This window comes from Vanessa tameamea, chromosome 10, assembly GCF_037043105.1.
Source record: "Vanessa tameamea isolate UH-Manoa-2023 chromosome 10, ilVanTame1 primary haplotype, whole genome shotgun sequence".
Lineage (NCBI taxonomy): Eukaryota > Metazoa > Arthropoda > Insecta > Lepidoptera > Nymphalidae > Vanessa > Vanessa tameamea.
This window is the reverse complement of record NC_087318.1, coordinates 2295739-2322060: the sequence shown is the minus strand read 5'-3', so window position 1 is coordinate 2322060 and position 26322 is coordinate 2295739. Positions and strand designations below refer to the sequence as shown.

At 29.5% G+C, this 26322-nt stretch overlaps 6 protein-coding genes across 6 annotated transcripts; 2 read left to right on the top strand and 4 right to left on the bottom strand.

The window, feature by feature from the left end:
* Window positions 1–719: 719 nt before the first annotated feature.
* LOC113396682 (zinc finger protein 605-like) lies at window positions 720–4457 on the top strand. The gene is made up of 9 exons (XM_026634765.2): window positions 720–931; window positions 1013–1152; window positions 1231–1264; window positions 1531–1562; window positions 1817–1981; window positions 2531–2656; window positions 3010–3076; window positions 3154–3282; window positions 3728–4457. The coding sequence occupies exons 1-9, from the start codon at window positions 821–823 to the stop codon at window positions 4058–4060; spliced, it is 1137 nt and encodes a 378-aa protein (XP_026490550.2). The 5' UTR covers window positions 720–820; the 3' UTR covers window positions 4061–4457.
* A 373-nt stretch (window positions 4458–4830) lies between these two features.
* On the bottom strand, window positions 4831–6245 carry LOC113396877 (NADH dehydrogenase [ubiquinone] 1 subunit C2). The gene is made up of 3 exons (XM_026634985.2): window positions 5985–6245; window positions 5765–5908; window positions 4831–4966 (listed from the first exon to the last, which is right to left on the bottom strand). Exons 1-3 carry the CDS (start codon window positions 6142–6144, stop codon window positions 4917–4919), a joined length of 354 nt encoding a protein of 117 aa, XP_026490770.1. The 5' UTR covers window positions 6145–6245; the 3' UTR covers window positions 4831–4916.
* A 1050-nt stretch (window positions 6246–7295) lies between these two features.
* LOC113396784 (rRNA-processing protein FCF1 homolog) lies at window positions 7296–8142 on the top strand. The gene is made up of 2 exons (XM_026634876.2): window positions 7296–7428; window positions 7499–8142. Exons 1-2 carry the CDS (start codon window positions 7426–7428, stop codon window positions 8111–8113), a joined length of 618 nt encoding a protein of 205 aa, XP_026490661.1. The 5' UTR covers window positions 7296–7425; the 3' UTR covers window positions 8114–8142.
* A 480-nt stretch (window positions 8143–8622) lies between these two features.
* Window positions 8623–12132, bottom strand: LOC113396607 (DNA methyltransferase 1-associated protein 1). The gene is made up of 8 exons (XM_026634640.2): window positions 11871–12132; window positions 11518–11681; window positions 11159–11377; window positions 10943–11074; window positions 10251–10514; window positions 9621–9762; window positions 9172–9326; window positions 8623–8921 (listed from the first exon to the last, which is right to left on the bottom strand). The coding sequence occupies exons 1-8, from the start codon at window positions 12073–12075 to the stop codon at window positions 8808–8810; spliced, it is 1395 nt and encodes a 464-aa protein (XP_026490425.1). The 5' UTR covers window positions 12076–12132; the 3' UTR covers window positions 8623–8807.
* A 1800-nt stretch (window positions 12133–13932) lies between these two features.
* Window positions 13933–17936, bottom strand: LOC113401714 (retinoid-inducible serine carboxypeptidase-like). Its single transcript, XM_026641768.2, has 9 exons — window positions 17758–17936; window positions 17412–17641; window positions 16826–16928; window positions 16616–16746; window positions 15823–16120; window positions 15502–15684; window positions 15069–15146; window positions 14274–14428; window positions 13933–14060 (listed from the first exon to the last, which is right to left on the bottom strand). The coding sequence occupies exons 1-9, from the start codon at window positions 17867–17869 to the stop codon at window positions 14004–14006; spliced, it is 1347 nt and encodes a 448-aa protein (XP_026497553.2). The 5' UTR covers window positions 17870–17936; the 3' UTR covers window positions 13933–14003.
* Window positions 17937–18822: 886 nt separating this feature from the next.
* Window positions 18823–26322, bottom strand: LOC113404394 (retinoid-inducible serine carboxypeptidase-like). Its single transcript, XM_026645268.2, has 9 exons — window positions 26212–26322; window positions 24685–24908; window positions 23961–24060; window positions 23327–23457; window positions 21828–22146; window positions 21538–21732; window positions 20458–20535; window positions 19603–19757; window positions 18823–18915 (listed from the first exon to the last, which is right to left on the bottom strand). The coding sequence occupies exons 1-9, from the start codon at window positions 26261–26263 to the stop codon at window positions 18853–18855; spliced, it is 1317 nt and encodes a 438-aa protein (XP_026501053.2). The 5' UTR covers window positions 26264–26322; the 3' UTR covers window positions 18823–18852.

The window sequence follows — 26322 nt, the reverse complement described above, 5'->3', positions numbered from 1 at the left end:
TATTCGCAAGTGATATTATAATATTTGAAACAAAAAAAGCTATTTGAACATATTAAACAATTTAGTAAATGAAACTTTACTTATAATACTAAATGTTCATACTCATTTAGGATTGGATTATTAATTATGCTTGTTAGTAGTTACCTATAAACAACATACAAAGAACGACGGATAACGATTATTTGATTAGAAAGAAAAAGGAAGTATTTAAAATATAGTGATTGTACATTATCAACAATATTATTTAGCAATTAAATATAATTGCAAAGGGTAGTTGATATGAGAACGATGGAAGTAAACGCTTTATCATAATTACGCGAACATATTCCGAATCGCTTAATAGGAGTGTTAACTTATTGTAACATTATACATATTTAATTTTAAGTTAACTTGAATAAAGCTTGTTTTTTATGGTCTCTTCCACTTTTAATAAATAAAATTAATGAATCACAAACTTCGTCAAAGTAATTTTGTAAGTGTCATTTACATTTACAAAATTATATTGGCAACACTGTTTTATTATTCATCCCTCAGTAAAGTAAGGCTCTGAAAACTTGAAAAGCGAATCTTTTAAGTTGGCTGGGATCAAATTTTTATTCTTTTTTTCTAAGAAAATGTATCCAAAAACCACAGCAATAAATTAAAGATCATTTTTGTCTATGGTCGGCTTAATTTGATAGAAAGTTAGAAACTATCAAGTATAAACAACTGTTTTGTTTATTATTCTCAAATCTCAATTCTCATTTTTAAATATAAATATTAAAATTAATCTGACTAAAGCGCTTACGATTCTTACATTAAATCATTAAAAAAGTACAAAATGAACAAGATATGTCGAATTTGCTTAGAAGAAGGCGTTTTATCGTCAATTTTTGCAAAAAATTATGCGGTATCGCTATGTGAAATGATAGAATTCACAACAAAAGTTAAGGTAAATTGGTGGTGGAGATTGATTATTACACATATATAAGTTATTGCTCCTACTGTATCTGTAAATCTGTACTATTTTCAGATAAGAAGTAACGATGGTCTACCAGAACAGATTTGTAGCAACTGTGTTTATAAATTAGGAGTAGCCTATCATTTTAAACAATCTTGCGAGAGCGCAGATACACGACTTCGTCAATATTTAGGCTTACATACACCAAATAGGTATTTAAAATCATAATTGAAAATTGCTAAAATTTGAATATAAGGAATTATCAACAGTAAAATATTTATCTATTACAGAACCAAAGACGCAATGGTTATGACTGATGCTATGGTAAGTAAAAAGATTAAGTCTGTTTGTATTAAATATAAAAATGCTACTACAATGTCATATAAAACGAAAAATGTAACTTATGTCCTTGAGCAATGTATTTATTATAATGTTTCAATTGCCTTACAACACTACGGTTTACATTTATTACTTATAAAATACATTGTATACATTCATGAGGTTTTCATTAGACCATATTAAATATTACTGTTAGTTTTATTTAATAGAAACTCAAAATATCTATAGCATTTTATTTTATTATTTTTCAGGTTGTAACTCAACGGACTTTAATTAAAAATTGGTAAGACATTTTATGATCAAGTTTGTATTTATAAATACAATCTCAAGTTTATGTTGCCCTTACAAAGATATTCTGTACCTAGTACCAATATTTATAGACTAAGTAACTTTTTTCAAATTTAACAAGTATATGTCCTATTATAAAAAACCTAATTTATTGAACCTTAATTTGTTCGATTAGAAGATATAAAGTGATTATTACTTCTTAGGTGTCCATAATTAAGCTAGATGTTCTTGACATTATTCCTGTTTTAGTAAATGTAAAATTGTAGAACAGAAAAAAAGTTCATCGAATTATAAAAAGAAAGCTGAATCTGAGAAATTAAAAAGAGGACCTAAACCAAAACCGAAACAGGAACACTCTTGTTATCAATGTGATAAACAGTTTAAATGCAAGGCACAATTGGAAATGCATGTAAGGTAAAAATAATTCTTTTTTTAAATGTCCCACTGTAGTGTAAGACTTCCTCTCCTTTTTGAGAAGGAGGGTTGGAGACTGCTCAAATGCCAGTTGGATACACATGTGGCAGACTTAAATTGAAATTAGACACATACAGGAGGCCTAACAATGTTTTCCTTCACCACAGAGCATGAATTTTAAACACAAAATTAAGCACATGAAAATTCAGTAGTCAACCTGGCTGCTTAAGAAAAAAGTGTATTAATTAAATTTAATTAATATACATTTTCAATTAAATGTTCGTTATCACAACTTTACTTCCTACCTTGTCATAAAATTGAGACAGGCGCTAAAAGATAATGTTATAAATTATAAAAAAAATAAATAGAATGACAGATTTATCTATCTGTATTATTATTAATATTATGTATGGTTTTTATGTATAGTTGATGCAAGATGCTCATAGTTCTGCATAAACACCCGAATAACCAGTACTAAATAATAAACATAATGATATGGCATTAAAAATGTTACAAACTTACAGGATTTTTTTTTTAATAATATTACAGGACACACACTGGAGATAAGCCATTTACTTGTATGTTTTGTCCACGCAAATTCACTCAAAAACATAACCTGACAATACATCTTCGTATGCATACTGGAGAGAAGCCGTTTCAATGTGACGTATGCAGGTTTGTGATAAAGATATGCAGTATGAAGTGGTACTATTATCATCAGCCTTTTGCCTTGTTTAATCTTTATACACTATACATATTAATTACTATAGAGATATTGAGCATAAACCCTTATACTCATACATATCCTTCTGACATACTGTTAGAAAATATAAATATTAAATATTTGACAACATCACATACATTACTCTGATCCCAATTTAAGTAGCTAAAGCACTTGTGTTATGGAAAATGAGAAGTAACAACTGTTAAAAAATACGATTTCATTTAAGATATAAAGATGCTCCCATAGTCAAAATATTACCTTAATATAATAATATTAAATTACTAAAATTTATTATTATTTACAGTAAAACATTTTCTGCTCAAGGGAATCTACAGGCGCATTTAAAAATACACACTGGACAAAAAGACCATGTAAGTATAGTTAATTTTGTTTTGTGAATTTAATGTATTAAAAGAATATAATCAATTTATTTTATATTTTCTTCTAGGTTTGTTCATTATGTAAAAAATCTTTTATAACATCAAGTGAGCTTACAAGGCACATGTTTAAACATAGAGGAGTAAAAAACTTCAAGTGTGATATATGTGGTGCTGCTTATGTGCACAATAGAGACCTGGTAAGTATTGTTAAATGGTTACTAGATAGTGTGAGTAGATACTCATTCTTATTATGTGATAGTTTCTCTTATTTGGAATTGGAATCTCTAATTTGGAAGAGCTATATTAATTTATATCTCTTTCTCTTGGTTTTGTCTTTGGTGGTAGCAGGTCTTCCTACTCAATAGTAAGTTAGACCTTAGCAGTTTTATCACAATATTTAAAATTTCAACAAGTATAAGATCAAATTAAAATGTGATTGGGAGTTATTGATGTATAAACTCTGTTAATTAATGTCTGGCTATATATTAATTAGCAATCTTTATTTAAGAGACACATGTTCTATCTATTGAACTATATTGCTCAAAGCATAAGTTTCCAGTCAAATTAGCTTAGTTGTTATTTTTCTTATATTAAATCTAACACCAGTGAAATCAAAACTAAAATGTAATTGTTATATTTCAGAAATTGCACCAGTTGAGGAAACATGAAATATCTGAAAAAACCAAGACTCAAAATGAATATAATAATAGCAACAATATAGATATAATTGGCATAGATGAAAAAAAAAGTATGTCACAACCTGTTAGGCACGATGTTACAGATAACAAAATCCCAATTAATAATATATCTGGCAACCATACACTTTTATCATATGAGAATAAAATTAAAGAGGGTCATCAATATGCAAGTAACTTATCAGTTAATGATCCTTTGCATTGTACAATTTGTGGAGAGAGCTTTCAGTTTATGGCACCTTTAGCTCAGCATTATCTCAATCATCATTCAAAAGTATAAATAATATACAGACAAACAGTCAATCAGGAATTTCTAAATAAAAAGTTATGACTATAATTAAGTCCTGCATTCTTTGTTAAACTAACTTTATAATACTGTGAACTTAAGGCTATATATCAAACTACCTGATCCACATGCTTTCATCTATCTTGAACAGCATGGCTTCAATAGTGTTTCAACCTAATGCATATGCATATGCAATATGCTGCATTTAGGAGCAACTAAGCTATTCTACACTGCATTATCTGCTTTCAAAGTAACTGCTCTACCCTGCTGGTGATGTTATATAGTCTAGAAACATTTTTGTATAAATTAACAAAGTTATGTAATGCAATAACATTTTCAAATTGGATTGATGGAAATAAAGAATAGTTTCAAACAAATAAATTTGAGTTTAAACACATTAAAGAGGTGGATTAAACCTTTTTTGATTTAATGTAATATTTATTGCTAATTTACTAGTAGTAGTACTATTATAACTAATTTATTCATTTTAGATTCATGTTATTTATTAAGTATAACATGTAATTACATGTAATTATTATTACATTAAGCAATAATTAACAAAATATAAATAACATCAACAAAGAAAATATTCTTATTTTATTTACCAATATACCCCTATGATAATATGATCACTTTTATATCTGTGAATAAATTAATTTATTATTGTATGATTTAAATGTTTCAGCAAGAGAACTATACAAGTAAACAAATGCAAGTATCTCAAGGTATTAAAAAAAAAGAATTGATTTGTAATAAAAGAAGTATATCTAATCATAATTTATTTAATTGAAAACATAATTCTGCACTAGCTTCTTGTATTTTTGCATAACATTTTTTAAATTACCAAGTTTTAACGGATTGGTACCCATGGCTCCAATACATCTGCTATCTTCTTTCTCTCTGTAAAAACATTGTAAAATAAAATATTGTTTTAAAATTTCGGAATGCTAAAATATGCATGTGGAATCTAAAATTAAATATTCAAACATCATGTTTAATTCTAATCAAATTTAATAATTAATTAGATCTTATGGCAAGGAAGCTTGTCAGCATTTTGTTATGCAGATTTTTTGAGTTACAGTGGTTGAGATTTGTTAAAATAAAAAAGGACATTAAATTGCTTGCTAATTAATTAATTTGCAAGTTTTTGTAATTGCTTTATTATTAAAAATGAAAATCAAAATTAGCAGGTGCTTTGCTCTCGGTGCTACAATTTTGAACTAAATAGACCAAGAACATATTATGTCAAATTTATAAGTAAGTAAATACTCCAAGGGGCAGACTAGAGCATGTTATATAGTACATGTTTTTTACAAAAACGAAAGTAATATCAATTGACAATGCAGTCCTACCTCAATGGCAGGTGGTTAATGTTTTTAGTATATTAATATTATTAGTGAATTCCACAGCTCCCTAAATAATAGTATTTCTAGGTTTTGGTTATTCTTGTTTACATATATAGAATATAGTTTCAGTATAGAAAATGTTTAAACAACATTTTAATTTGATATAATTGTCAATTAATAAATTAGCCCTTAATGATTTAAATGTTAGAAATCAGTAACATAAAAATAGGAACTTGGAATATTTTGTTTTAAAATAAATAACCTATAGTAGGAAACATTAGAATTTATCTTATTTATTATCTGTCTATATTATAAAGCTATATTTATTTATTATAATAAAATTACTGCATACCAGGTGTAGGAAAATCATCAGGATGTAATTGTATGTAGTGCCTCAGAACTGCGTCTTTCTCTGCTAAATATTCTTCACGTTTATTTGTAACATACGTTAAAAGTGATGTCCATACAACTACGCCTGCAATATGCTTTTGTATTCCTAAAAATTACAGTCTAATTAGGATTGCATTTTAATTCATTATTATTTTGCTTTTGCCATTATGTAATGTTATTACCGCTAAACAGTGGCCTTTTTGTGCCAAAATTGAGCATAACGCCTGTTCCGACCCCGAAAAATGTACCGAGAAGGTACGGCCAGTATTGATTTAAAACAGGCTTCTGTCTTCCTTCATTTCCTAAGTTTAGTAACTCTATTGCAGTCAAATTCGAAGACATTTTTATTATTTTTTCCTTCAAGACTCAAATAGGTCTGAGAGTTTTCTTCTTGATTGAGATTGAATTGTCAATGTCATTTGAAATTGAAGTTAAATTAAAACGTGCTGCTAGCTCTAAAAATCGTATTAATCTGTCTATTTGTCTTTAAATATTATTAAACCTAAATAAATATTTTATTTTTACGCTATTATATATTCTATTATAACTTATTAAATAAAATGTAATAATAACAGAGCGCCAAATTAAAATTGTTTAAAAAATCTAATAAATACAAACCATAGAATGCGCACTATTATTTTATTTATATCATCGAATTAAAGTATCGATAAATCGATTAATAAAATGTTATGGTGGTCAATCAATTAAAGTTGCATTTGTCAAAAATTGAAAAACTAAATGGACAGAGTTCTAAGTTTTGAAATGATATACAACAACAGTATAATTAATTTTTGATCGTTTTTAAACGAAATTTTATAAAGTAAATGATATATTATTTTTATAGATACTATTCCTTTATTTTACTACCTACATATTAAGGTTACTAGTAAAACTATATTTCCAAAAATTTAGATTCTTAAATATTTAATACTTCTATAAAAATAATATATTATATAATTATTGAAGTTTTTAAATTAAAATATACTTTCTTTAAAAGGGCTTATGCTACTGCTGGTTCGATTCGAAATGTAGATTATAATAAGAAGAATCGACAAGAAATTATGTTATTCAATTACTGGGAAATATTAACTATTAAGTTATATTGCTATTGAGTAACAATAATATAGTTAAAACTTTATGATCTTATAAAATTTCGAGTCTAAAATGTATTATTTATAAAAGCACTGAAGCACTGGCGGTTTATATCGGGATATATTTATTGTTTAATTACAAGATACAAAATTATCTTTATATTCTACTACAAAACATCACTACTCAGAGAAATTAAAAAAAATATAATTTTACATATTTTATTAATGTGAAAACTTATCTGTTATAATTATGAAATTCAAAATTACGCTATTTATAATTAAAAGTACAAAAAAATGTTAATAATATAAATGAAATTAAGTTTTTTAGAAGCTAGCAAGAATTTGGATAATCACACATCTGTCAACTTCGTTTCAGATAATTCTGATAATAATTGTCAGTTGAACCTGTCAAATTTTATTTACTAACCCAATAACACACTCACGTGTTATTTGACTTAAATCAAATAGTATTCATGAATTGAATATATTAAAATATTATAGTTACTATAATCAATAACTAACTAATTACAACATGGTGAGTTTCAAAATGATAAGTATTCATATATTTTTTAGTCAAACAATATATTGTTCTTTGATTATTACAGGGCAAGCAAAAAAAAACGAGAAAAATCGTCGAAAAAAGATTTGCACAAATGAAAAAGATTATTAGTCCAAGTGATAATAGAATAAAAGCTAGTGAGAGAGCGGACCCGAGAAAAAAAAAGAAAATTGATCCACATGAGGTTAAGATTCGTGAAGTACCACAAGCGAGTTCTGCTTTATTTTTTCAATACAACACCCAATTGGGACCTCCGTATCACATTTTAATTGATACAAATTTCATAAATTTCTCTATAAAGAACAAATTAGATGTTATACAGAATATGATGGATTGTTTATATGCTAAATGTATTCCATATGTAACGGACTGTGTTCTAGGGGAATTGGAAAAGCTCGGTCGTAAATACAGAGTTGCCCTAAGAATTATAAAAGATCCACGATTCGAAAGACTTGCTTGCTTACATAAAGGTACATATGCTGATGATTGCATAGTGCAAAGAGTAACACAACATAAATGTTATATTGTCGCAACTAACGATAAAGACTTAAAGAGGAGAATACGAAAAATACCAGGTGTGCCTATTATGTATGTCGCTGAACATAAGTACACTATAGAAAGAATGCCCGATGCCTATGGGGCTCCTAAAGGTGCAGTGTAGTAAATAAGTCAATAAAATGTTATTCTATACATTTTGTTTTATTTAATGCATTAGTATTATTTATATTTAGTACAAATAAAAGTCCTTAAGTTAAGAAAAAAGTCATTTATTTACTTTTTCTTTATATAACTTATAAATAAAAATCTAATAGATATTACCTTTGATTATTTATATGTCTAGAAAGATAGTCAAAGCTGAGAATGCATCAAAAAATTGCAAACTAGTAAAAAAGTATAATGTTCGGCTAGCGTCAAGCATAGCTGTCACAAACATGAAGATAATAAAATTGGCTTATTTGTTTAGTTCTTTGCAGTACAACACTATCTAAATATATAAATAATCTGAGGATAAAATCTTACAAATCTTTATAACATTAATTCAAACATTTCCTCATTGAAAGTTATTAATTATAAAACTACAGAAATATAACTCACAATGACATTATAAAATTCTCAGTATAATAATTTTAAGTGTATAAATATTACACTCACAGTTACATTACATGGTACAAATGGCAATCACTAGAAGATATTAACAGCATAGACTGCTAAAATATTTGTTATTATTATTTACATACAGAGAAATACACATTCATATGACAAATACTGCTTTAAAAAGAAATAAAAGGCTAAGAAAGATATAAAAGGCTATTTCCGTGACTTATTAAGAACATTTTTGAATTACAATTAGGTAACTAAATTGTTGAGTTTAAAGCACCTGGAGATCCAACAACGTCAATGATTTCACCTAAAGGCTTTGCTTCTCCATCAGCATTTGTGTTGCATATTGAAGGAGGGATGCTTAAAGTCTGAAACAATCAAAATATTAAATGTAGTAACTAGGTCAGGTTAATGCATCTCTTGAAAATGTTTTTTGTTAAATATTTTTTTAAGGTAAATTGAGATTCTATTGAAATACTACCTAATTTTAGTAAAAGTAAAAAATATATAATAGATGCTACTGAAAAGAGTGAATGTTGCTTACATTAATAAAATTACTATAAATATGTGTTATCACATTTTATCATTAAAATAATGCAAGATAAAAAACATAATCACCTTTCCTGGATTTAGGGCTTCGTATTGATGTCTTAAGGCTTGCAGTTCAAACTCACACGAAGCTAGCGCATTCTTCAGATCCAATGCCAGAGCAAGATCAGAACGTAATTCATTAAAGTGTTTGCAAATAGCTTCAGTTGGGGTAGGAGCAATATCTGTAAGGAATTTGATATTTTAAATAATATTCAAGATTTATTTCATGCTACAACTAGATGACACATTGGACTATTAAATCCATGTTAAACCTTTGAGCAAGTAAATCACGACATCACAATGTTAGGTCTTCAATTTACACCTCATAAAGAATTAGGAACTACTACATTTACATAATTTTATTTTATAGGTCCTTGATAGATTAGGCTGAATTAATGAAATTGCACTTGTTCCAAATGACACTATAATACTTTAATGTCTTATAGTTAAAAATAAAAGGTCAAATGAATTCTTACCAATATTCATAAGACGTAACTCTTGTTCAATTGCTTTTGTTTTACGCTGGCCAACACCTGGAGGTAATTTCATACGTTGAGATCGAAGCCAAACACCAGTTCCACGTGCTTCGGGAAACTTTATACCAGACCACTCTACTGTCTGTTGAAAAAGGAATGAAAAATTATTTTTAGATAAAATTATATTGATAGTCTAGCAGACAAATGTGCATAGTAATTTTGGTTTCAAATAAAGTTGATGTTTATTTCTAAAACTTTTTCCTTATATAATCTGTAATGTTAATGTACTTATTTAAAAATTACAGTAAGAAAAATTGGTGAAATATTGAAGCAGCAATAATAATTATGTACTTATTATATTATATATGTAAGAACAACTTCTAACTTATATTTTATCAGATTATTTTAAGTTAGGCCCATTCATGTCCCAATGTTGGGCTAGCTTAAATCAGAAGCTTTATTAGCTTATTCCACTATACTGGGTGGATACACATGTTCCAGATTCTCATCTAGCATATCCAAATTTCATCACAATGTTCACCACCAAGAAGAATTTAATGAAACATAAAATAAGCAAAAGTAAATTGAGTAGGAGGTCTTAGCTAACAGTAACAATGTCAACAAACTCACAACAGTCTCCACTGTACGCACTGGCCTCTGCTGGGTGGCGAGTTTTTTTTTATGTAGCTTCCTATCGTGCCGCCTCACTATGTTGGAAACTGTATTCGTTGGCATAGCTGCTTCATTGGTAACATTAGCTTGGTTGTTTGTAGTACTGTTACCACTATCGGCTCTTGATATTAACTTTTGTAAGTCTTGTGTTTTTCGATCCCTTTCACGTTTTCTTGCTTCTATCTTTTTCAATTCTGTTAGTAACATCTGTTCTTCATCAATCTAGAAAATAAAACATTTATCAATACTCCCGAGTGGCAATTACAGAACATCTTAGGATACAATGAAAATCTATACATTTTTTCAATAGTTATATTATACGGATCATTTAGAACATTGTTACTACTAAGTTGGCCATTAGCTGTCGGCAGGTATAAAAAATCTTTATTGCATTGTTAGTAATATATGTAGATGGTCATAATTAAATTTTAAAAAAAAATCGAGTTTGTTGATTAAGGAAGTAAATCCTTTAATATTGAAATATCTTATACTGATAATTGACTGAAAACTTGCATTCCATAAAAGTAATTATGGAATTCCAATGGTACATTTTAAAATAGCTTATGAGCCAATATATGTACTCCATAAACCTATACACCTAGCAGGCCTAGGTATATTTACTAAAAAATTTTTGTGTGTCAGTTGCGTACCTGTTCTTGTGTTCTGTCAAATAGTCTTTTCAATTGTTCCTTTCTTTTCCTCTCATGTTCAGCATCATAATGATATATTCTTTTTTCTCCATTCACCATTGTCACTGTGTTAGACCATGGGTTTGTCTTAACCTGAAAATTTTATAAAATATAAATAATTATCATTATCATTGTATTAAATTTTGATTGTTAGGATTATGATGTAATAGACCTTACTTTGCTTAATATACTACAAATATTGTAGTATCTCTCTTTTAAATCCTCCACACTTCTGTCTCGAAACGCAGCTTTGTCCCATCGGTCATGTATAACAATGAATCTTAGGTCGAACCTTTGACAAAGGTCAATTAAGTGGTCAGTTTCTGCTTGACTCCAATCTTCTGATTTAAGGTATTGATTATATTCTGATTCAGAGTATGAAGGAATTGATACTTGCTGTAATAACATTGAATAATGAATATAATATAATAACAAAACCGTTCAAAACATAGTTTCTAGTATTAAATAAGGATATTGTAATTGACAAAAAAAAAGCAACCTACACAGTACAAGTAGTTATTAATAATATAACATACCTTATTGAACTGTGCAAATGGGTATTCTTTAGCTTCGTCTGAGGCTCTCTTCCAGTGATGAAAAACAGCATTGTCTTTGCGTGCTGGGTTTGTGAATGGTGCCCATACCCATTTTCTCACTTTTCTCATACCAAGCTTTGCTTTTGTTTGTTTATAGGCCTTTCCTTAAATAATATTAAATAAGATTTTTCAAGTCAAGATATAATATTTGTTGTTATATTTGTTACGCAAGACATACATTTTAAGGTCAGCTAATAGTATCAGGTATCTGTAAAATTCACCATGAGACATTGCGTGCAGACAGAGTGATAGATAACATGTTACTGTTTTAATATATTAAATTATGTAGTTACCGGTATCCGTAGGTAGAAGAGGAGGCAAGTCCTTATTATCGTTGTAAAGCAAGGCAAACACTTCACGGTGCATGCCTTCAGGACGCCGTACAGCCTTAGTTGTAACATATTTCTTTTTTACTTTGTCACCGTGGATAATACTGTCCCTAGTTATTTCTGATGCTCCTGGGTGCTCTATGTCTAATATATCTAAAATATCTGCCATTTTCTTTGCAAACTTGAACTAATTCTTAATTGCACTAAACTATCAAATTTTTATAACTTATAGTATTTAAAACCAAGATAATAATTAGTTTAAATTGTTATAAACACACACTATGTGATTTACATTGATATAATTTATTTCATAATAAAGATATTAAGTAAATAAGTAATAAGGTAGCTTGAAGCTTTACGGACAAATTACAATAGACTTCAAACTTCTAAGTTCTAAGGCATTAGTCAAACTTCAAACGATGCAGATACAAAATATAAATATTACTCTGTGTGACAACACCTACGTGTTGCAATTATTACAATAATAAAGCTGCCATTAACGCAGCCCTTCAATGCTAACTTTGTTAGCCTATAATTTTATATTAACGTATCTGCTTAAGTGTTTGCGATGAGAAAAATAGTTGAATAATTTATAATAGAAGATTTTTCGTAGAAGTTTTTGCTGGATCATGGGCTCCATTCATTTACAGCAAAACAATACACATAAAGTTTGTAATAAGTGGATTATTCAAATATCACAACAAGCTGTTTTTGGATTAAATGTATCGATATGTTAAAATATTCGCCTATTCACATTATAGTAAAGTTGGTATTGATATTATATTTGACAATTGAGTCAGAAATACTGGCATGTTGGTCACATTGCCAAAATATAAATATTTAAAAAAATCTACCGAAAACAAATGAAAAACTAGAGAAAAAAAAGTTGTGTGATTAATTTACGGAATTGTTAATTATAAAATAGTTGTGTTGTTATTGATGAATCAAAGCAAAGGTGAATTTATATCATTTTTAAATATTTTTATTTTGTTGGGTCGACAAAAAGTTTTTGATTTTTTTTATCAAAAATTTCTCAGTAACAGGCTGGTGTCTGGAAGTTGGAAGTGTGTAGGTACACCCGTGGCTCGGAAAGCAGGAAAGGCCGTTGATCCTGCTCTTGTACTCTTGGGCCGTATCGGATTTGCCATCCTATAGGATTATGAAAGTGAGATAAATAGAGATTGCACCTGTGTTTTCGTAAACACTTGTGCACTATAATATGACCTGCGACGTGGCTGGTCTTGCTTGACTGGACGCTGTGGCAAAAATCGGTCCTGACGACATTTCGATGTATAAGATTTTGCTGATTTTGATTTGATTATTTGTTTAAAAACGACGAGGTCAGTATTTAGCAGTCTGATTTAAAAAAATAACTTTAGTGCTTGAAATATGTTTGTTTTAGTTATTTTTAGTGACACTATCTATATTTAAATGTATACATATATAAAATCCAAAATTTTGATATAATCTTGAATAGCAACAGATCCGTTAAAAATGTTTTCTAACAAGATACCTACTGACGTTCTGTGCACATTTATCTAATACAATTAAGATTTTTTGCAACAATCCAGTAACGGCTTTGTTTCTATTTTCTTCCAATAATTGTCACATCAAAACATTTACTCTTAGATGAAACGAATTGTTGCAGTGTAGTACGTTTTTAGGTCGCAAATTTGAGAAGTCGTAGTGAAATGTGTGAAAGTATAGTTTGCAATGTTCGGGGGTGCTTGTTTTGGTGTGTGGCTCCACTTACAGCTTGATCTGTAGACAGTTTTGACTTCCTACAACATTACCAGACTATTTTTTTTTTGTGTACGATTGTATATTAGTTGCTGCCTGTTACATCAGTTTGAGAAGGAGATAGCGCATTGCAACGTCCATCAGCCAAGTATACAGTATCTTAGCTTTCTGTCGTTATTTTATTACAAATAAAAATTAACACATTAAAAATGATCGGATTATTAATAAAAGTTAAATCACATATTCGTGCTATTTATTCATCATTTATAAGGTATTTTTCGGATTTGAAATTGATTGTCTGAAAAATATACTTATTATATGAAAACCAGCCATATAATTCTTTAGTAAGCTTTTGTCCTAATTCACAATTCGGTTCAGCACTCGTCTAATACCAATTGAATTATCATACGGTACCTGTAAAGTAAAACAATAAATTATACAATGTGTTAAATAAATGATGTATAGGTACGTATTTACATACTACTTCAATTTGAAAAAGTACTCGTGCATCCACTCGAGTTTTTGTCAAATTTGGATCGCAATAGAATCGGAAACTTATCGTTAACGATTTAAATTAGTTGAATTGAAAAATCTATACGTTTCTCTAATATTTACAAAAAATCTTACCAAAAGACCGGCGACGTTTATCCAATAAAAACTCAGTCTTTCAGATTCTCTAAAGTAACCCTCAATGATATTGTTAAAAATAAGGGTTTCTCTTGTTTTATTCATAAAATCTGATTGACCCGACCATTCGAGATGATTGATCCATTCGAGCTGACCTAAAAAATTAAAAAAAGATCAAAATGTATATAATATAAAGATAAATTATTATAAACATTTTATTTTAAACGTGACATAAACAAGGTGAAATAGCGTAGTTTATAAAAAAAGTTGCTCGTTTGTAATCCGGACATCCAGATTAAGGTTTTTGTACTTCTTTAATATATTTGCATTTCATTTCACAATCAGTCTCACAATGGTGCGGCTGCGGAAAATATAGTGATTGCATCACAGATTATGCTCCGAAGTCTCGACTAATTTAAAGAATTTAGAGAAAATGCAACCTTTGTTCGTTAGTCAGTTTACTAACTTTTGTATAATTTCTTAAAATAATTAAAAGTTTTTTTTTCAAATGCATTATTATTAATATTTTATAAATAAATATATGTAAACTAGCTACTCGAACCGACTTTGCTCGGCTATATAACAGATTCCGTCGTAGGTACACGATTTGCTACTATTGGACGTGGCGTTATACCTATAGCACTCTTCGATAAATGGGCTATCTAATGCTGAAATTATTTCTCAAATCAATCCAGAAGTTCCTGAGATTAGCCCATTTAACCAAACGAACATACAAACGCTTCAACTTTATAATATTAGTATAGGTCTAAAGAAAGTAAAATAGGTAACTCTTACCTGGAGTGTTTGAAACTGCATCAAGATTACCGTTGTAAATACTAATACTTAAATTTGTGTTTTTTAGAATGTGTTCCACTGAAATTAAAAAAAATATATATATTAATTTTTTTTTTATTTGTCAAAAGTCCATTGGCCACATGAAAGTAAGCGGTCAGACTTATGACTAGTAGTAGTAGTATGTAAGTTTCGTTGATTGAGATAATCGATTGATGATTGTTTTTAATGTGTATTTTTTACTAGCGAAATACTTATATTTTCCACTTTCAATCGTAAAACGCCAACTGAAGGTGCTACAGAAGGTGCATCGATTACTATACCTATGCACATTACATAGATACATAGTTTATATACGCACTCAGCTCGTCTGCTGAATCTTGCTATTACGAGTATCCTTTAAAACAAAATCTATTTAATTAAATAGAAGCAATACCTTTGTCAACATTAGGTTTCATGTAAGTCTTTTTGAAAGCATGTATGGCATCATCTCGCCGTCCATCGTATTTAACGGAATCTTCAATGCCCAATGCTGGAGCCACAACGTTATCCATAAAATCATTCATATTATTTTTCATATTGAATTCGCTTTCAATGTAACTCATCTCCCCGAAGTAATCTAAAAGAATACTTACATCATTATTTGTCTTTTTACGATTATAAAATACATTGTAAATCAATTTTAAAAATAGTGAGTGAAGTAGAGTATATGAAGCTGATAAAATGAAAGTCAGTAAAAATAATAAATAAAAGTAACCTTGATTAGGCAGTCTCGTCATTTTTTCAACAATGTGATCTAAGTTTACAGCCACAGCTCCAGCGTTCTCATTGATAAAAGATCCAAGTGAAATGAAATGATTGAAAGCACTTTCATATTCTTCTGAGCTAACTAAGTCGGTAATTGTATTTGACAAATTTTTAATAGCTGCTCGACCTTTTTCATCTATGTAGCCCAGTTCTTCTAAATAGAAACCAAGTTTAGTAAGAACCAAGGCTGGCGAAACTATAGGATTCCCGAGTATAACTCCTTTAAAATTACCAGATATATCTTTTTCCTGAAATTAAAATATTGCCATGAGTAATAATTGAATGAATACTTATGCAACAAATTAAGATGAACAAAAAATTGATTTGGATTTTCAAGAGTAAATTTTTTGGAGTAAACGAATAATTGCATGAGGATAATATTTTTTTTAAGAGCCGAGATGGCCCAATGGTTACCACGCGTGCATCTTAACCGATGATTTCGGGTTCAAACCCAGGTAGGCACCAGTGAATTTTCAAGTGCTTAATTTGTGTTTATAATTCATCTCGTGCTTGGCGGTGAAGGAAAACAGTGAGGAAACCTTTCGTTGAAATTAGACACATGCGTCTAATTTCAACGAAATTCTGCCACATGTGTATTCCACCGCATTGGAGCAGCGTGGTGGAGTTTGCTCCAAACCTTCTCCTCAAAGGGAGAGGAGGCCTTAGCCCAGCAGTGGGAAATTTACAGGCTGCTAATACACAGCATACATTACGTATGTAAAATATATATTTTTTAAACTTACTTCCGATAATCTTATTGCCAATGAGAGGGCTAATTGAGAACCATCTCCTTGGCCACAAATATAAATTGGTGAATTGTTGTACTCTTCGTGGAGAGAATAAAATGACTGTAATGTTCTTAGTAAATGTTCGACTGAAAAGAAATATTATTATTATTTTAGTAGCAGAGATAGAATTACAGATAATAGATTCTCAGTTAGAAATTAACTTACCATTTTGTTCAATATCAGGAAAATCGTCGGTATTATTGGAAACGATTGAACTAAAACCAGTACCCAAAGGTGCATCAACGAATAGTAAATTATAATCGTTAACCTTTAACAATAAAACATAAATATATTAATATTTGTATAATGTTTTTTAATTTAGATTAAAACTTTCTAACAAGTAGTTGTCACCCATTCCACATCGCTTAAAGACATGGTCAATGTATGGGAGGTGCCAAGTATTTAGACAGTCAAGTGTTTAGAAATAAATATTTAAACAATTATTTTGAAGATAGTTCACAATAAATAGTACACAAGAAATTATAGGTTAACCCTTATTTGATATATAAAGCAACTGATTTTTTTTATTGATAAAAAAACGAAAATGGGCTTACAGTATGTAAGTGGTCACCATTATATGGGCATATACCTACATATACGCATTTTCACTGGAACAAATATTAACTATTATTTACTACGTAAATGCGTCGTCAATTATGGAATCTTTTACTTGTGCGTAAATACAACCACAATTACCAAGAAGTATTACCAGCAGAATATATTATATATTTTTGTATATCGAAATACGAACCCAGGAGTCGTTTCTTCTATTTATGTTATTGTCATACGGGCCAAACATTCCGAAGTTGGCTAAAAAACTTGGTGGTGTTCCAGTAGCTCCGTGTAACCACATCAATACAGGACGAGATGTTGGAGATGCAGAAAGTGTTGGGTAGAACCACCAAAACATATTTCCTTGGTCCGAGATTCTTGTATAAGCTGCCGTGTACTCGACATCTCCAATACCTTTTCCTTCCAATCCTAATAAATATTTGATTCACTGGTCAATAATGGTTTATAGTTATATACATAAACGTAATATACACATTATAGTATTGTATTATAAATAAACATATCAAAATAAATGCATGAGTTACGTATTGTTTCATAGAGTTCGTCAGCACGAAGTAACCACCAGATCAAAACACCTAAGCTAGCACCTAGTATAACTCCTAAAGTCACTAAAGTAATTATTATTTTTTTCGACATTTTTAGTTCGTAATATTTACTTTTAGGCTACTGACATTAATCTACCGATGTCACCATCGATAGATTAAACTCATATTGTTATTAATCATAAAAAATATCGTTTGTGAAGATATAAAAAGGAATTAAGATTGTACAACTGATATTTCATTACTATGCAACATATCATTTTGTTGATTAGATATTTTATGTCATACTTTATTTAATGCGTAAGTAAGATAAAACTAATAAGGTTCAGAGTTCTTAATATATATTTAAAATATTAAATTTTCGAGTTTAAGTAGTGCCAATAAATACACATTTAAAATTAAAATGTAATGCTGACTCATATTTCAATAAGGCCAATGGGATTAGAAAGAATGAACATTTTGATCCCCCAAATTAGGCGAACTTTGAGTAGCAATATTTAAATTCAACATATCGATCATAAAATGCGTAGACACTCGAACTTTTTGCTCTCAGCGTTTACTCAAGGCGCCCTAAAATATGCTTCTTACATCACTAATTGCTCGATATAAGATTTAATTGAAAGTATATAATTGAACATAATGTAATATAGAATAGAAAGTGTCTTAATTTGAATTGATTCATTACCGAAGATAGACCTGAATGTGTTGGAATAGATTTCTCAACTTATATTCATCAAGTAAATAAAAATTATTGTAGAAAAAAATAGCCTCGAGACTTGTATTGCTTGATGTAATCTGAGTAAGTGAGCCTTCGTACCGCTATCTACATATTTCCGCTGTCTTTCCGCTCAGTAATATATTGTAGTTAGTTTGTATACGCGTATTTAGATTTAATGAAGTCTCACAAAATTAAATAACAATGGAAATATTTTTCCAGTTCCGTATATGTGTTTTGTAACAAGACGAGACAAATAAATTGCGAGGTCTATTTAATGCATAATGATTTATTTATATAATAATATTCGAATGAATGGAATAAAAAAAGAATCAGATTTATACTATTTAATAACAAATACATCAACCGAATGTCGTCATGTCACGAAGAAAGGCATTGCTTCCTTCTGGGTTGTCTCGTGGAACCTGCAATAGAAATAAAAATTATATACAAAGCATTGCATTGTAAGCGAAAAGTTTAATTGACTAAAGTCACAGTTATGACCATAACTAGATTATTTTTGTAAATGCAATTATAATTAATATATTTGATGTAAGAACTACTGCGATGCGATTATGCTCTTCAAAAATCAGTGATCCAAAAGTTTGATTTACTGGGCGATGTTGTCTTGCATGCGAAAAATGGGATTTTGAACTAGACTAAATGTGTAGCTTGTGCAATTGTTGACCTGCTTAAGCTGAGTCTGAACGTTATGATTGATTGTCCGTATAAACTGTCGACCAGACTGACTATAATATTTTGATGTATCTGCGAATCCTATTATTCTGGGTACAATGCTGATTTGTTTAACGCCACTATCGCGGCTATCAAAACTCTGCGAGGTTTTGCAAAAACTGCGTCAATTTCCTGAAGCATTATGGATTCAGTTTCGTGTTTCGTTGTTTGTTAAATTTTTGTTTGTAGTTTTAACGGCAGCTGAGAACGAGCGTGTATAGACAGGACTTAAGAGTGGAATGATCATATTTTGACTTGATGATTTTGATTGATTTTAATATTTCTTTTTGTGTGTTTTTTTTATTATCAATCATTCAATCAGATTCAAATACCGCTTCTACATCACTTTCCATTCGGTAGTATATTTGTTTACTCACGCTGTGTCCAGCCATATTTATCCAGAAAAATCTAAATTTGCCGTAGGACTTGTAGTAGCCTTCAAGCCGATTGTTCTCCCAGATCGGCAGCCGAGGTGCGTTTTTATATCCGTCAGCTCCCGGCCAGTTAAGACGATCAACCCATAACATTTGTCCTGGAAAATAGTAAAGGGTGTCAATATATGATGTTTTGTCATATGTAAGATGTTTGTGTTGTGCTACCTGAGGAATCTTACTGGTAACCAAAATTTTAAATAGCTTGATTTGTTCAAAATTATTACATAATATATGGTTTTTTTTTATTACCTAATCGCTTTGAAAAGAAACAGTTGTAACTTTTTAAGTTAAGAATACCAATAACATCATATACCAGTAAGTATCCTAGAATATTGAAATTTTTTAAGGCAAATTGTTGTTATTATATAGGTATTGTCTAAGTCTGTAAACAGTTTACTGTTCTATTTACTGTTCTATTTCGCCCGTTTAAGAGACCTTATGGAGCTTTATTTATTAATAGGTATATTATATAAAAACAACATTAAATTCACGCTTGTCATGTCAATTATTTAAATTTAAAGCTGGTGACACTGCGAAACGATAGTTGCGCTTATATAATAATACTAAATTATTATCAAAGCGCGATTTGTCTTCTGCTATAAGTTATACGAGTACGTTTATTAGTTTAGTAGTTTTTTTTTTCACTTAGACATTAAAGAAAAAACAGTCTCATTTATAGCAATAATTATATGTATTTATAACAGTGGTACTATTTATTTTCGCTGAGAAAGAGAATCATCGATCTGATTTTGACCAATTAAAGTACAGTCTAATAATAATATATAAAATATTACTTACCAGGAGTATCACAGATTAAGTCAAGATTACCGTTGTATTTAGTGATAATAATATCTGTTTCGTTAAGGAGTTTTTCGACTGGAAAACAAAGAAAGTTTAAATAATATTTATGTATCTGGAATTTGTAGTTTGTATAATTTTTACATAAGACAAAACACATTATCTGCCTTGATTTTCATGAAGGATAATATATATATATACAATTTTGTATGATTTCGGTAAGCGGACGGGCGAATGGTAAGCGAAAGGCGTTGTAAGAATGCGCCACCTACGTTTACAACTATGATAAATATTCCTTGTGCCTGTAGTTACCCTGTCTCATTCACCCTTTGGTCTTTGGTCTGTTGGATAATCTCCGTTGGAGAAAAGTCAACGTAACCAAAATCGATAAAGATGATTGCCCATTATATTAATCATCAACTTTTAAATTATTTCGATGACGTCCATTTTACGAATATTTTAAATGATCTTTTTTTAATAAATAATCTAATCTCGGAAATCGGTAAGTGATATAGATACCAAGTGAAATTTAGATATTTTATCTTTTATGAAATAACAATTGTTATATGTATATTAGTGAGAAAGGGTAACTGCTTAGTTTTGTGGTCCTCTGTAGAGTTTTCTTATTAAAACAGTTCTAGTTTTACTGAACGTAATTTGAATGAAATTAAACAAATATTTTTGTTTTTGAATGTTACATAATATTTGTATTAAATAGTAATACGTAGACTCTTTTTTAAAGTATTATTTACAGTGTTATTATTCGATTAAAATATTATATTTTTCAAATATATCCATAATATATTTTGGAAAGGAAAATGATTTTTCATTATTCGCCTTTTCATCTGTTTGTATTATATTTTATAAGTGATTCAATTCATTGAGTCAAATGTCATTTTGCAAGATAAAATAAATGTAAAGCTACCAGGAATGTAAATCCTACTGAAATTAATTGTCAAGAGACTCATAGCGAAAAGTTTTTCATTTATCATTTATACATATTTGAATGAACTCAAAAAAAATAAAAATAATAAATAGGTCATCGATATAAATTTGCAATATAAAAAAGTTCATAGTTACCGCCGTCAGTAACCGGCTTCATAAAGTCTTCTCTTAAGTGATTGAACACCACATTTGAAAGGGAGCCCCATGTAATATTTCTGTCAATATTCAACCACTCTTTAACTTTTGTATTCATTAGCTCGTTAAGGTTCCACTCTTGACTACGAGGCGACGTGTAGTGTCCGTCACGAATCATCATGTCTCTTGCAAATTCTAGATAAAATTTGTACATATAGAAACCTACATACGAAAAATATAAGAAAAATTTTACTCTAGTAAAAAAAAAAACCAGTAAAATGTAATATTACCGTAATCATTTTGAAAAGTATCCGGCCAAGTAGTCCTCATTTTAGTCAGTATATTATAAAAATCAACATTTGTCGTTCTCCTAAACACGGCTCGCTGGGTTGCTGCCCATTGCGACGTGGATTCGTAGTATTGTTTTTCATCAAAAAGACGTTTGGCTTCCATAGCATTTCTTTGTATGTCTTCGTATCCTGCTTGGTCAACGAGGCCAGCTGCGAGGAGCAGAGGTCCCCAAGTTAGTGTAGCATCGACTGGTGAGATCCATGCGTTACCCATAGCGATACCTCGCAAATTTGATCTAATTGAACCGGCTAATTCCGCCTGTTAGGACATCATTTCCGGATGTTAGCAAACAAGTCACATATTTAATTTATTCTCGAACCTTAATGGTAATGTCACAGAATTCTCATACAATATTATGCGAAGTGATTTACAGGATGCTAAATAAGTGTATACATTATAATGTGTTTCAGGTTTTAGAGTCCCGTAGTTAAAACCCGTATATTTTTTTCATGTCTGAGAGTGTCAGTTTAGTATTAAATAAATAGTTATTAAAGTAGCAGAACAAATATGGAGTATGATATTTATCCAATAGAGAAATATTGTGTATATTTTCGTTGATGTGTATTTTTTATGACCGGAACCCTACCGATTCTTTACTGGAACTTGACTTGCTAATATTAGTTTATTTTACTGTTTAACAACTTTTTGTCATATACGCTTTGTTTCATGACGTCTACCATTTCGAGTCTATTCGATTTGAATGTAAATATTCCACTTTGTAAGTACTTTTAACGTAAGTACCTAATATTAGTAACACCCTGTAAATGTCCCACTGGGCTAAGGCCGCCTCTCCCTTTTGAGGAGAACGTAAAAAGTAATGATTAATGCTAAAAAAGGTACGTGAGTATTGTTAAATGCAAATTACATTAAAAAGAGGCATTTGAAAATATTACATGTTTTAACTTTATATTTTAGTATTCATTGGTAAGATTAAAAATTATTCACTCTTCTTATCTTTGATTTAATGAAAACAATAGTAATATGTTGTATTTATTAAGTATTTAAATTTGTGTACATACCTATTTTACCTTTGTTAAGTCTTTTAACGAGTAATCATATTACTCGTTAAAAAAATTTCATGCAAATATTTAAATAATTAAAGATAATCTTTTTTAATATATAGAACTTCAAATAAGTGTTAAAATAATAAAATATCATTCAATATTCATACGATACGATATATATGTGGTTATTATGAGTAACTATTTCAGCAATATAGTTTTTTGTATTAATATTTGCTGAAGTCCTCAATGTCAATAACTCTTATGTAAATAAATGAATATTACAGTTTGAATCTGTTTCAAATCGCCGTCAGATTATTAATACATATAATATATCATACATATGTTTTTTGCGTCTTGTGTGAAAACATGAATACAAAACAAATCCTGAATAATGTACGTATTCTAAATTATTAAAAGGGTAATTTAATAAGTACCTCACGCATTCGGATACCCATGTCAATTGCCATTTTCCCTCCGTACGATTGTCCGTAAATGTAAAGTGGAACTCCTTCAAATTCAGGATTAGCTCGATAGAACCCTCGCATCAGTTCAACAAAGTCCAAAGCTGTAATATAATGGGACGTACGGACATTTGTATGTGTTTTCTTATGAACATAATTATCTTTATTTTCTTTATTATATATAAATGTAAATGGTAGGGCTTCGTTCAAGCTACACAGGGTAGGTAGCACTCATTATACAAACGTGAGTAAAATTAAGAAGCTGAATAAGCCAGTATAAATACAGCTTCTGTTCCTTATGAACACAGCCTCGGTGCCGCGTTAGTGATGTAAGGAATGCGTATTATTTCTTATAGCGCCAATGTATTCATAGAACGCTAATGCGTTGATCTATTTACCATCGGATGATCCATTTTTAGTAAACCTACTTATTTTGTAAAAAAGAACCTCTTTATTTTTATAATTAAGTTTTCGTCACAAAAGTGGCCCGAAAGAGTTCGCTAAAGCGCTAAGGCTGTCTGCACGCTTTTAACCTGCAGTGCTATGACTATTAAAATATAAAATTTGGGTGCAATAAAATTATATACATATATATAAGAAGAAGTACCTATCTCATCGTTAGTTTTTGTCAAATATTTCAAATCGTCGACGTAACTGAATCCCGTGCCTACGGGATTGTCAATAAAAAGAACATTGAAATTCTTAACCTGAAACAAAATTACAGTTGTTAAATCTTTTAAAATTAGCTAATATTTTATGGATATTATGAAACAATAAATTGTGGTTTGTTTTATTGTATCGTTTTGCCACTAGGAGCAAATGTGTTTGTAGCATTTAGCTAAATTGAACCGTGTTCATAACATTATGTAGCTTAGTGGTTAATGTCACAAAATATTTATCTATTATAAATCTTAATAGTTTAATAACATTTATAAAACGGTATAATTATAAAAATAATACGATTAGGTGGATTTAAATTCATTTAAAAGATTTGTTGACATGTTAAGTAAAAGCTTATTAAAATATTATATTAATATAAATTAGCTGTTTGTTTTTTTTAAATGACATAAAAAATCATCCTTAGTAAGTTGCACCAGTAGTTTTCATTAATTAGACACATATATGATCTACAAATCTTTCACAAAAATAACTGTTATTGTCCATAAAAACATTCTATGATATACGGCCCTCGCCGCCTAGATTACTACAACATATTATAATATGCCATTAGATACCAGATTTGGTGTGAATTCGTAAAAACTAAACGAAAAAAAAAAAACATACGTAAAGCAAATAATTATAAATATTTTTTAATCGTTTGTACCACGTACCCAAGTATAATTTCTTTCTTGAAGCGATAGATCTAGAGGTCCAAGTATTTCGAAATTTCCAATTCCAGTAGAAGAACCCCCAGGACCACCTTGTAGCCACACAATGAGTGGTCTTTCTGTGTGATTTGTTACATTTGCAGTTGTATGGAAAAGCCAATAAAACATGTGGGCCCCTTCACGGACGGTTACATACCCAAAGTCTTGCTTAAAGTTTTCGAATTGAGCTGAAAAATAATTAAAACATGAATACGCATTATGTGAGAATCATACAAATCTGGTTTATCTGGGAAAATCGTCTCTTTTCGTAAATTCTATTTTAAACAAACATTGCCGATGACATTCGAAGCTTCCTTTCTTAACTCCAACGCAAACTTACTTCCCGATTAACCGACGCCGTGATTAAACAACTAATTGTTTCTTATTCGAAAAGTATGGGTTTCGGACTATATTTAAAATTTATATTTATATATATATTTATTTAACACGATACGCGTTTATGAATAGCTTTATTATATAATTAAGAAAACGTAGGTACTTAATGGCAAATATTTAGTCTATATCACATTATTCAAATAACCATCTATCGTATCGGGTGTACATAGGAGAGCATTATATTCACCACGCTTTACCTGATGTTTTTCATGTTAGTTATTAAATTGTTATAGAAAATATACTAGGAAGCAAACAAAACGGCAAAAGTATTCGTCATTAAATTAATTGGAATGCACGGTAGTTTCGCAGAGCTTCCGAACACTATTCAAAATCCGGAACTACCTTGAAGAAGTACCATCGGCATTTGAAATACTTAAATTAAGAGAATTAATAAAAAAATACTCGTGGATTTTATCAAAGATTTTTAGTTTAGAAGAGAAGTGTAGTACATCAGTTCGTAGACAAAACAATTCCATTAAATAGTACATGGGCTTCGAACAAATATTACGAGAATATAGAATTTATTTAGAAAACATTTAAGGATTCAATTGCACTTTTTACCTTTATTTCATCCACTGAACTGATGTAGATATAATAATTTCTAGAGACTAGGGTGCCAATATCCCTGATTTGAAAGCAGTTTAAATTTTGAGACAAACATATCATAAACATATTGCTAGTAAAAAAATAGAAATATATCCTGCCAAGTCTCTTTCACTAGTTTTTTCTCAGGTCTGAGGTGCTCCTTTTTAACCCGGTAGCACAACTTTGACAGTCAATAAGGAATTGTAATTGTGCAATTTAATAAATTAATTTGAATTAGACTGTTAAAAAACTTGCTTAACTATAAGGATTTTATTTAACTGTGTGTCAAATGATATATATTTGTATATTATTTAATAGTTTATGCACTACATGTTAAATAAGTTGAATGTAAGTTATATTTAGGCATTTTATTGAATTATATATTAAATAAAATCTATTTAAATATTAATTTACATGTGTTGTAAACTGTCATTCTACTTAGTATACGCTGTACATCATTTTATAAATCATGTAATAACGCATCAATAAGTTTAAGTAATGAAATCTCACCATGTACATGTTTTCCTGATATTATTGTAATTAACAACAAACACAAAATCATATTTTAGTGAGTTCGTTCCAATTGTGGAACGCTTCAATTATTTTTTAAACTAAACTAAT